This window comes from Coturnix japonica, chromosome 1 (genome assembly GCF_054131305.1).
Source record: "Coturnix japonica strain WE chromosome 1, WE-NBRP24, whole genome shotgun sequence".
Taxonomy (NCBI): Eukaryota; Metazoa; Chordata; class Aves; order Galliformes; family Phasianidae; genus Coturnix; species Coturnix japonica.
The window spans coordinates 45351501-45363688 of record NC_140663.1 but is presented as its reverse complement, the minus strand read 5'-3'; the positions used below and the strand labels follow the sequence as shown (position 1 = coordinate 45363688).

The window sequence follows — 12188 nt, the reverse complement described above, 5'->3', positions numbered from 1 at the left end:
TCACCCACCCTCAGCTGGAGCAGACGGCAGCAGCAGCAGCACCAGAGAAGCTTCCGAGCCTGTGGCCATTTGGAATTTTTTTAATAAAATGGATTTTTTTTTCTTCAATTTTTTTTCTTTTTTTCTTTTCTTTCAAATATTTGTAACTGAAAAAATAATTCGATCTGAAGAGGCCGCCTCTCCCTCTCCCCTGGTAACTCGTCGCTCTTTTCCAGTTGAACACTCACTCTGGATCCCACAGCCCAGCACTGCCCGGCTCAGACGGTGCCAATGGCCGCTCGCCATTTGCTGCATAGTGGAAGGGAGAGTTGGTGGTAGGCAAATACACGTTACAAACAAGTAGTGGTTACAGCAGAAAGATTCAGGATTACATTCAAGGTAGAGGCATAACGTCGGACTCGTTTTAGTCTTTGCCAATGGGTGCAGAAACGTCCGTCCAGGGGAACACCTCTTCCAACAAACAACTACGGGACTATTATTCAAACAAATAATAGTAAGGAAGCAGAGATGTGGGCTTGGCCTGCTATGGGCACATTGTGGGGAAATGACCTCTGTTGTTATCTGGGATGAGACGCCCTATTCCCACCTGCCCTCAGCCACCAGGTTATCCACCCACCCAGGGGAAGGGCTGAAACCAGTAAGGGAAACCAGTAAGCTCTGCCAACAAGGGCTGGGGGCCTGGCCGGGCACAAAGACCCATGGCTGAGTCAGGCCTGGGGTGCGGGTGGAGCGCTCCCACCTTCCATAGGAGCAAATTGCACTTGGATACTTCCATTCTTTATTTGCTGGTTGCCACTTCGTGATTAATTGTACAAAAGAAATCACGCAGGTGTTTCTTTTTTGGGGGCTGCAAAGGCAGCCTCATTTTTCCTCCTCAATGTGAAATACTTGATCGAGGAAAGATCCTCCTCCCCCCTCCCTGCCCACTTCTCTCCTACACTACCTGCCTCCTGTGCTGCCTGGACCCACAGCTGTCCTGGGGGGTCCCCAATGCTGCCCTCATCAATCTCAAAGCAAAGAGCGGGGGCCTGTGCTGGGAGAGCTCTGCAACACGATCTCTGATGTGCTCCTGCTCCTCTGTGCCAGGTTCCTGCTTCTCAACACACAGCACACAACCACCAGAATCGTGCCGGGCCTGGGAGATGAGAAGCGAGGAAGGCAGGAGTGGATTTAGTGGACACTTCGAGTTAGGAGTGGTGGGGTTGCTCCACCAGTCAGAGCTATTGGTTTTTATGATGGGACTCCTCAGAAAGGGGCCCCCACTCCTGAGCTAGCACAAGCCCTCCCAGCAGTGCCTCTTCCCTTTCCTTGATGCTGGGGCTGACACCCTTCCCTCCATGGGGCTGGAGGGCAGATTTGGAGGTGGAGGAGTTCTTCTTTACACCTGGGTCCACCAGCTGCAGGGAGGCAGCAGCACAGCTGAAGGCAGGAGGAAGATTGCACGTGGCCCTTAATGATATGTTGCTCGATTACAGCTGTGCCCCTCTGCACTGCCCAGGACCGTGGGCCGATGCCCTGCTGAGCTTGGGGGCAGTGAGCAGAGGGTGCCTGCAGGCCAACTCCAGTCACAGCTGGAGACCTGGGGCAGTGAAGGACAGATCTAACCTGGATTTTAGCACCTTAAAAGTCTGTTTTTGCAGCCCAAAGCAGGTGAAGCAAGTGGGCAGCCTTTGCCAAGCTCACCAGCACTGAAGAAACCAGCTCAGAGAGTACTGGGTTGGTGGGAAACTCCCTTTTTCTTTTGATACATTTGGCAAAGGTGCCTGTTCTGCCCCTTCCTCACAGCCCTGCGGCAGAGGTGACTCCTGACAGATGGCACAGGTGCAGCAGGCAGCCCTCCTGGCAGCTCCCTTCTCTGTGCCCTGCTCCGGAGGAAGAATGATCCCCTTCCACAACCACTAATGGGGGCAGCTGGGGCTGTGTTGGATGCCCCATATCTGCCAGCAAGGAGCGGGATGCTGCTTTCAGAAAGGCTCGGGTCCGGTCTCACCCTGTCTTGCAGTAGGAAGCTTTACCTGCATGTCTATGCCCATGTCCTGCAGGAGGGAGCGGGGCTGCCGGCTCCGCTCTTGCCCCAGAGCTGCAGCCAACCCCCCGGCCCCACTGCTCAGCTGGCAGTGGTTCAAGCCATGGGTCTGCCTTTGCTGCCACTGCAGCAGTAGAGGAGGAACACTGTGTGGGGAGGAGTATGGATACTAGGAGCTCCTTTTTTCTCTTCTTTCTTTTGTTTCTGGGGTTTCTTTTGGTTGACTGGCCTCTTCCCCCTGCATGCCCGTGCCCTCCCGCACCCAATCCCTTCAGTCTCTGCTCACAGAGTTACAAGCACGAATCCCAGTGCAGCTGCAGATCATGTCCATCAAGGAAGTCTGTGGAAAAGAGGCTGGGAGCTGTGGTGCTGAGGGGGGCCAGGCTCAAGACAGATCCCCCTGGCAACTCCAGCCAGTCCATGCTGTCCAAGTTAGCCTCAGCCAGATCCAATGCTACGCCCCCGGCCGGCTCGTGAGCAAAGTGCAATTCCGAGGTGTCCATGGGTGAAGGCGGGTGGTCCAGGATGGCCGAGCTGCTCAGCATCTCACTGTGGAGGTCATCGATCAAGGACAGGGGCTCAGGCCCGTCGTGCCCTGCCGTCAGCAGCGGGAGCCCGGTGCTGCTCTCCAGGAAGTCCTCCAGCCGCCCCACAGGCACTGTCTGCCCCAGCGGCACCGGCAGCTCCGAGGAATGGTGGCTGCTGGGTGGTGAGGAGCAGGCCGGGGCCGCAGGTGGTTCTTTTCCAGCTGGGGATGACTGATCCTTGAAGTCAGCAGAGATCTCTGCACAGAGAACAAACATGCCAGCCAGGTAAGGAGATGCATGGCCAAACACCGCAGCGATCCCCCCCTCTCAGTGTGGCAACCTGGAACCCCCCCCCCCCCAGGACCAAACCATCACTGAGCACAGACAGGGATAAGCATCATCTGCCCACAGCTGCGCTCTGCTGCCTTAAGGGTGTTTGTGGTCTGCTCGCAGGGAACCCAGGTGTTGTTGGTCCAGAGCTGACGCAGCACAGCAACCAAGAAGCTTTTCAATCCTATTAATGCCTAACTGACATCCCCCTTGGTGCTTTAATGACCGCCAGGGACACAGGAGCAAAGACCTGAGCCATGACATGTGCTCCCCTCAGTGCTCTATAATAGCCGGGTCAAACCCATTGGCTGGGAAATGCAGGTTTGTCTCCTTACCTCCACTCTCTATGAGAATGTCAAACAAGTCATCCATCTGCTGGCTGGAACAGCCGTTCTCCTGGGGAGAGCGAGCACAGGATTAGCTTCCTATTTCAGGGGAGCTTCCCTCCAGCAAGACGCTTGGCTGCTGGCTCTCCTCCCTCACCCCAGTGACAGGGCTGTCACTGCACGGACGGCACACAGAGGCATGGCACCAGACTCCTCCATGAGCCCAGGCTGCTACTGGAGGCAAAGGTGCAGACAGCAACTGCTCTATCAACACCCACTGGGCGCTGAGCAGTTTGGGATCTTTACCTGGGCATGGGATCTTCCCTAGCCCCTCCAGAAGGAATATCAGGAAGGAATTCAGACAGGAAGGTTCAGAAGGGGCTGTTTTGTCTCTGTTCTCCTTTAGCAGCCCCAGGTCAGATCTAAGTGGAATTACAGCAGCACCTTTCCTCCTGCTCTCACCTGGGTCTTTGGCTGCTGCTTCATGGCCTCTTCATAGCCCGGTGGCTCTTTCAGTGGGACTGAGGGGACAGGAAGAGGTGGTGGAGGAGGTCCAAAAAGCGACGTATGCTGCTGCTTCTGCTGCTGCTGCTGTTGCTCCAGGTCCATCTGGGAAGGGGAGGGGGCAGCAGGAGAGCAGGGCTGGGATGAGGGCTGTGCAGAGCAAAGGAATATGGAATGATCAGGGAAAAGCTCATGGTTTCTTTAGTGACTGTCACCCCTCCTCTTTCCCGAGTGCCACTCCACTCAGCAGCCTAGTTTCTGTGCACTCCATGCACTGTGCCCGATGACATGGAGAGACTTCCCCTCAGCTCAGCTGGAAATCTCTCACTGATACTTTTTATGTTAAGACAACCACACCACAAACCACTATCAGGCTGCTCCATGATGAGGAAAGCCTCATCTGTCCAAGTGGGGAACTCCTGGGACTTTGGAGGAGGGCACTTCCTTGCTTTGTTCAGTCTCCAAGCCAGGCCCTCTGCTTTATCCTCCCCTCTCCCCCTGCAGAGCCCACTCCAGGGACACCTGCAGGTTTCATTAGCAGCAAATTGCACAGCCTGAGGGTGTTGAAGAGCACCAGAGCACTCAGCAGTACCAGAGGTCTCCAAAGGAAACCCCAAGTGTTACTGCAGGAAGCGGAGCTGGTGACTCAGCTTCACCAGATGAATCAGCACACTGCTGCCCTAAAGAAATGTTACCATGTGGATCGGGTCTTTGCCTCTGCGGCGGTTATGAGTGAACCACACTGACACTTGCTCTGCCAGAGCAGTGATCCCCGGGCAGTTTGAGCCTTTTACATGTCGATGCTCTACCTCATCCTGTTTTCCCTGGAAATCTCTGTCTGCTCTGTGGCTTCCGTGTACAGAAGCAGCCCCAGGCGCCTGCCCACTGAGCTGCTCTGGGGTTCCCTGTCTGCCTGAGAGGGACACAGGTTTTCAGGGACCTTCTGTGGAAGCCATGGTGGCAGAAAGGCTGCGTGTTTGCAGGAGCTGAGAAGGACAACGCCCTGTGACAACCTGCAGGCCTGACTTCTGACCCTGCAGGGAGGCAAAAGGATTTGGGGAGTTGCTGCAGATGCCTTCAGAGCATGCAAGCCAAGGCAATCTAAGGGAAATAGTTTTCATTTACCTTCTGCATCTCCTTAAAGGTCTCAACGTGAACCAAGGCACTGAGCCTTTGCAAAGTGGATGTCCCAATCTGACCAGGCCAGAAATTAATCCTATCTATCTTTATATCCTTTCCAGGACCTGACTCAGAAATGATCCTCCAAAGTCTAAAAATTCTTTGTAGAAAGATTTCTGACTTTTAATTACATGGTAGAGAGCGAGCTAAGTCATCCCTGATGGGGGCTAGCAAGGGAGGAGCTACACAGCAGGGTGTCTTTACAGCTGTCACTTAGAGAAGGAGTGATGCCAGAGGTGCTCTCTTTCTCCATTCTGCACTGCTCATCACAAAGACACAATGAACAGGTATGGTCTCTGCAGAACAACCACCTCTTCATTTCAGCAGCGATCCTTCAGGAATTGTGAGCACCACTACAAGCCCAAGCTGCCCACTCTGACCTCTCATCACTTCTAATTGGTAGAAAACCTCTGCCAAAACACTGGCTGGTTTTCCACCCAGCTGTGGCAGAAGCTGCTGTGAGCTCTCGCTGGCTGTGATGATGGTCTCTGACCAGGAGTGGGTGAACGTGTTCCCTCCCCACCAGTGCTTCAAACTCTGCAGCAGGCAAAGGAAAACAGGGAAAAAAGCAAGAAGGTGGCACACTACCTTTCTGACAGGTTGGTTTAGGCCTCTTGGCTGCTGCTGCTGCTGCTGCTGTGTTGTGGGCTGCTGAGGAGTGCTTGCAGGTGGCTGACACAGCGGTTGGCTGGAAGTTTTAGCGGGCGATGATTGTACTCTCTGGAAAGAAGAAGTGAGAAGCTGTTCCCCTGACACAACATGGAGCTAGTTACGATTCTTAAAGGATTTATGAAGCCTGTTTTTCCTCACTCTTTAATCTTTGTGAAATGCAATCATTCTGTCTCACCAAGCAGAGAACTCAAACTGCAGCAGGATTTGGCATCCTCAGTGAGGAGGCAGTGCCAGGCAAAGCCCCTTGGATCTCCATGGCTTCCTCAGGCTGGCAGCCCTGCCACAGCACCTACCACTGACCCGTGCCTTTCTGGAGCAGCAGCTGGAGCTGCAGTGTGAGGGGTGATGCTGTGCACTGGCATTTAGCTGATTTGCTTCTTGCCTGCAGCACAGTAAATGCAGACTGCTCAGGGCCTGTCACTGATGGCAGACACTGCCACTGCTCTGCAGCAGGCACAAGAAATGTGGCAGCAGAGAATGGAAGTTTTCCCTGATTCCATGGAAGGTGCTGGAGTTTGACTTATGCCATAAAACATATTTATGCCTTCCTGGAAAAAGCTCTCAGAACATTTCTGCTAAGTGCTGGATTCATGCCAACGGGGAATAGTAGATCATCTCTGATGAAAGACTCTGCTAGCCCTGAAATATTGACATGAATTAAAACAGAGCAGTCAAGACGCAGAAGTCTGCTCTCAGGGTCTGATTTCAGCTCTCAGCAGACACAGTGATGTATCTCTCAGAGTACAATCTCTCCAATAAAGAACAAGGGGTGAAATACACCCTGCTTTTTCTAATGCCACAGGCACAGTTGTTCTTTTGAGAAGCAGTAAAATGTGCCTGCAAACCCTTGTCCTCCAAGTCTGAGATCTTGCCCCATGGGAGGCAGAACCATGTGGCTGTCTGCAACAGTGCGGGACAGCCTGTGATGCATAGTCATGCATTGCTGTATACAGCTCAGCACTGCCAAATGTTCACCATAAAGACTGCACACCAGTGAAGATTTGCTCACACTGCTCTGACGTACAGAGCCATGAACTACTAGCCACCATCACAAGAGACTCGGGCATTAATTTTGGCATTCACTGAGTTGAATTTCCAATGTAGGTAGTGATCCTATGGTAACCTGGGCCCCAGAGAGAAGAGGAAGAGGGGGAACCTGACAACAGCAGTGGGGATGGGAAGTGAGCATTGCCTACCTGTGAGGTTGGACAGCTGCTCACTGCCTTCCCCTGGGATGAGAGGCCCTGCCTCTCGGTGCTCTGCTTGGTCACGGTGAGGACGATGTGGGTCCCTGTGGAGTCGGTGATGAGGGTTGGGGGAGGAGTGCCCTTGATCAGGTCACTCAGGGCGCTCCCTTGCTGGCCAAGGAACAGCCGTGGGCTGTGGGACTGGCACGGCGGCTCTGCTTCTGGGGCTGGCACCTCCTGCTTCACCATCACAGCTTTCTTTGGCACTGGGCTTGGGTTAGAAGTGTCCACTTGGCTAGAGGATGGTGTGGGGTTGAATTGGTCGGTTTGGCCACTGGATTGCTTTGCAGACTGGCAGCTCAGGAAACCGTTTTCACTCTTGACCTGGATACCAAACACTCCTGGGCTGGAGGCGAGAGCTGTTCCTTCTCCCACAGCTGCCGGAGCTGGTAGCGACTGCTGAGCACGTTTCTCCTGCTCCAGCTGTAGTCGGAGCATCTCAACCAACTGCTGCTTCTGCTTCAGCATGCGGGTGAGCTCCTCTATCTGTTTGTCCTTCTCCTGCAGCATCTGGTCTTTGTCCCTAACTTCTGCATCCCTGCTGTTCCCAGTGCTGCACCGCTCCGACCTGGGTGCTGCGCTGACGCTGCAGGAGGCAGACTTGGAACTTTCTTCCTTCACCAGGAACTGCACTGGAGACGCCTGCAGGGTGAGCTGGGTCAGAGGCGAAGTCACCATCTCTCCAAAGGTGTCTCCAGTGGCTGAATTCTCATCCCCTGTGCTCACTTGTGAGCGCTCCGAAGGAGTGGGAGAAACAGGCGGAGTCGAGCCAGTGCTGCCAAACTTCATCACGCCTCCACCAGTGACGGTGGCCACAACTACTTCTGCTGGTGCAATGCCAGTGGTGACCAGGGCCGGGCCTGTGCTCAGCCTGGCAGCTGGGAAGGCAACCACCACCTCAGCAGCTTTAGATAGAATGGCTGCCGTGCTGGGCTTGGGAGTGGGGGTTGTTTGGCCGGCTGCAGCGTTCTGCTCTTGGTACGCTCTGAGCCGTTCAATCAGGTCTGTTTTTGTGCCTGAGACAGGTAAGGCCCTCAGCTTCAGCTCTTGCTTCAGCTCTGCCACCTGTTGGGGGTTGAAAGAGGGCAACATTAAGACAGCAAGCACAATAACCACAACTATTACCATCTGCCAAAGCCCTGGGGCAAAGGAGCAAGCTGACTCCCTGCGTGCCAGCAGACTTTCATCTCAGGTCAAGGCTGCAGGGAAGCACGGCCAGCTGTTACCCTTAGCTCCCACCAGTCCACCTCAGCTCTGCTCCAGGGCAGAAACATGACTCAGTGCTGACCCTCATCAATGACAATTGCAAAAAAACTAACAATTCCACAGGACTGAGAGCAGCACCGACTTTTACCTTCATCTCATCCAAGTTGGCAGGGAGAGGGCCTGGCTTGCCCACTGCAGCATTACTGTTTTGTCGCATCAGCCCACTGGAACCAGAGGATACTGAAGATGTGCTACTGACTGCAGCAGAGAGATTGCGTACGGCTGGGGCACTGGCACCAGTCTGCTGCTCTCCTGGAGGCCTGCAGGAAAAGAGAAACCACAGCCATCAAAACCAAGGCAGTGGTGAGGTACTGGAGGCCCTCAGTACAGAAGCAGCCTGCCAAGAGCATGTGTGTACCTATGTATGCCAACAATCATACAGGTCCATAAACACCAGCACCACCCTAGACATTAAAGCACACCAATGCCTTTGGCTATATCCGTCCCTTGGCTATGCCCATCTCCAACACTGGTCTTTTTTGAGGCCCAGTGGAACCCAAGAAGACCAAGTGCATCACCACACCTCACATGCAGAACACAATGTGTTTGGTAACAGCACTGGGAAAGGCCTTCCTAAGAGACAGCTACACATAGGACTCATACTTTGGTGGAGCTGGCAGGATGGTCTGATAGTTGTAGTGCTGCTGCTGCTGCTGGTTGAGGATCTGAAGCTGAAGAAAGAGCTGCTGCTGCTGCAGAATTTTGGCATAAGATGAATCCATGGGAGGAGCTCCCTTGTCCTGCTTTTGGTCCGGGGGAATATACTGATGATATTTAAGCTTCTTGACTTTCGGCTTCAGCTCCTTGGCTTTCTTACTGCGCTGAGACTTCTCACTAGCAGACTTGGGCTGGCTTTGCTATTCAGAAGAAAAGAAGGAAGCAAATAAGAATGGAAATCCTGAAATAACACAAGACCCCACATAAACCAGAAAGCACGCTGGGATTTTTGTTTCAAAATTCTCCATATTTGACCTCAGGGTCTTTCCACACCTCCCTAACTCAAGCAATATTACAGTCACAACACCCACAGCAGCACCGTAACACCACTCACAGCAAAGAAGCCATTCGTCTTTCCCAGCACACCAGGCCACTCGTCCATCAGGCTCACTAATTCTACTTATAAATAATACCAGCTGTTTCAAAACACTCTGTATTTAGCACCCATTTCACAGAGGGTGAATAGCTCATGGAATAGAATAACCTATTAAATATGTTATTCAAATAGGGTCAAGGAAGACACTGGTATATAAGCCTTCTTAGCTTCTCTTAACATAGCACTTTCAGTTCCAAGTCTTTTTCAGAATAATCATCTCATCTTTTTTCTGACTACACCAATGATGAAACCATCCAAAATACCTTAATGAGCGTTGGTGGGGGCTTGGCAGCAGGAAGAGCTGCTCCATTGGTAAGATTAGGAGGCAGAAGAGGTGGAGGTGGCAGAGGTGGGGGCGGCTGTTCAGGTAGGAAAAGAGTTTCATTGGAGTCTGCACTAATCTGCAATTGGGATGTACCCTGCAGGGACAGAGAAAGGCATAATAAGTAGTACATGTACAAGGAGGGAAGCATTTTAACAGAGCAGTGGAAAGTGCCCGCTTAAGGGGAAGCAGCACAGTATTCAAGTCATTAATTAGATCCCTTTAGCCCACCTCATTTGTCCCCAGGTAGCACCACAACTTCCAAAGGCAGAGAAGGAATCAAAATCCTACACCTGTATGTCCAGCTTTGTTTTCTTGGATCAGTTGCACACCTGCCCTGCCTGCATCACCAGCCAGGAATGTCCCATTCTCCACATGACAACACTATGGGCACTTCTGAATGACCAGAGGACTTCACTGGTGCCACAGAGAGCTAAGACTCCTTGTGAAGTCTCACTGATTATGCTCCACCAGTGACCTTTTTGGGATCTCTTAGCCTTGCATCTTAGGATCCTCTGCCATGAATCAGCAGTAGCTGTGAAGCTCCAGGGCACTGAAGGAGGCCACCACATTCTCACCTGAGCTAGTGATGTGCCAGTGGTGCTAGGGAGAGGGTCGCAAATCCGTGAGTCCATCGGCGATGGGACGGACCCTTGGGATTCATGGCTGGCTGGCTGTTCTGGGGAAAGGGCATCACTGCTGTCCTCGTCAAAGGAGGAATTGTCTGCAACCTTTGGGTAGTTCACCTGTCCAACTGAAAATACAAACATTGGCTGTGGACTTCCAAGTAGAATAAGAAATCATATCACTTGCCACTAGATGTTTCACAAAGAAAATGAAGGCATGGAGAGCTGTGTCTGAATTAAAGTATCATACAATAAATGAGAAAATGAAACCCAAATTGGATCCATTTGAACTGTTTATATTCATCTCTGCTATCAGCAGAATACACAGATGTAGATTGGGATGAACAACTTCTCTTGCTTCTCCACAAGACGAGATCAAGAAGCACAACATGAGCTACTCAACCCAAACCCAGAGCTGAAGCATGGCCTATTTGCTGACCATGTGGCACCAAAGAAAAAGGCTAGACAGTGTAGGGCTGAGTCATGCTTTCTTTGCATCATGCTTTCTTTGGTGCTCATCCTGGGTGGTGGAAGACAGAATCACGCTTCAAGATAGAGTACTGAGTTGTCTTCTAGTCTTATAAACAGCAGGGTCTATGGATTTAGTGGTGGCCTTGACTGCTATTAACATTTCTGTCTGTCTACACATCCCACAAGCAGCAATTTATCTCAAATTAATCCTGGTATGCAGGAAATACTTTCATTTGCATCTAACATAACTGAAATCCATGGAGAAGTGTTCTGCTCAGAGTCAGAAGGAAGCCACATCTCTAATATGCCAGCTTGCAATCTCACTATTGCTGCTCCTCAACCATGTCCTGTGCAATAGTTAATCCAGGTCTCCCCCAGCACTGCCCTTTTCCTTTTTTTCATGAGAAGTATGCAGCCTTGCTCACAGTTGTGTCCCATTTGTCTTTAAAATAGCTGTGTGTGTTTGAGGGGACGAGGAACCACAGACACGCACAGAACGCCCAGTCTGGGGAGATGGAAAAGAGCACTGCTGAGGCGGTGGGAAGGTTATTCCTCAGCATTCCTTACAGCCCTTGGAATGGCACTGGCATGATTTACATCTGTTCTGGTTTATTTTTAAAGGGATTGGATTCTCTGAAGTTTGTAAGTTCACAGACAGCTTTTGTTTCATCACACCTGTTTGTATTCTGTCTCCTTCCCTGATCTGAGTCAGTCAGTGGGTTCTTCCTGACCAAGGTTGATGATGTGTTAATATAAAGGGAAATTTTTAAGGAGAGAATCTAGGGAATGCAATCTACAGTAGTCTTTCAAGTCCTCAGGGTATGCAAACACTCTTGCATTATTTTGGGATGTTTACACTCATAATTTAATATCCACAACATAATATCTCTCTACTACTATCTGTGCCAGAGGGTGTTATGTTTTGCAGAATCCTGGGGGCTGAAAGTCTCTGAGATGGGAAAACGAGAACAGTGATGGGATTGCACACCCTTAAGCAGGCAGGTGAAATGATAGAAATCACAGCCATCTGTGGTCAATGTCTTCCACACAGACCCTCCTCTGGCCTCACCTATAATGGCTTCCTTCAGGCTGGATTCCACAGGCAAGATGTTCTTTTCCACCAACTCCATGGGACCTGGCCTCTGGGCTATCTTCTCATTGAGGTCATCTGCCAGCCTGGCTCTCTTTAGCTTCAGCTGCTTAGCCTGCAAGGAGGGTTCAGCTGAGGTCTCTGTTCAGGGGAAAGCAAATACAGTGGCATGAGTTCAACAATGACCAACCTATGCACTTTAGCTGTGTCTAACTTCTATTCACAAAGGTAACTGTAGATAATGGTAGATAGCTGTATAGGAAAATAATTGCAGATTGCATTAGATAACTACATAATATAGAGATATTACAGACAGATTACAGATATTATGTAAATTGAAGTTATGAAGATACTATAACAGCTCCTGTGACTCTAGAATAGGATAAATTCACTGTTCTCAAACTAATGTCACCTGATTCTCATTCATCTTTTCCCTTTCAGTTGTGTCCAAAGATGTGGTACTCAGCAGCAGGATAGTACTCCCTCTCTGAAACTGAGGTGCACATTGA

General features: G+C 51.2%; 1 protein-coding gene across 1 annotated transcript in view; it reads right to left on the bottom strand.

Moving 5' to 3' along the window:
- Nucleotides 1–64: 64 nt before the first annotated feature.
- MRTFA (myocardin related transcription factor A) overlaps nucleotides 65–12188 on the bottom strand; it is a 94603-nt gene continuing 82479 nt past the window's right edge. Inside the window, exons 10-19 of the mRNA XM_085511089.1 lie at nucleotides 11659–11820; nucleotides 10071–10246; nucleotides 9434–9589; nucleotides 8681–8934; nucleotides 8166–8337; nucleotides 6761–7876; nucleotides 5481–5612; nucleotides 3672–3863; nucleotides 3219–3279; nucleotides 65–2810 (exon numbers count right to left, since the gene is read on the bottom strand). Coding sequence (XP_085367215.1) covers nucleotides 2317–2810; nucleotides 3219–3279; nucleotides 3672–3863; nucleotides 5481–5612; nucleotides 6761–7876; nucleotides 8166–8337; nucleotides 8681–8934; nucleotides 9434–9589; nucleotides 10071–10246; nucleotides 11659–11820 — 2915 coding nt within the window. The 3' untranslated portion in view covers nucleotides 65–2316. The remainder of the gene's footprint in view (nucleotides 2811–3218; nucleotides 3280–3671; nucleotides 3864–5480; nucleotides 5613–6760; nucleotides 7877–8165; nucleotides 8338–8680; nucleotides 8935–9433; nucleotides 9590–10070; nucleotides 10247–11658; nucleotides 11821–12188) is intronic.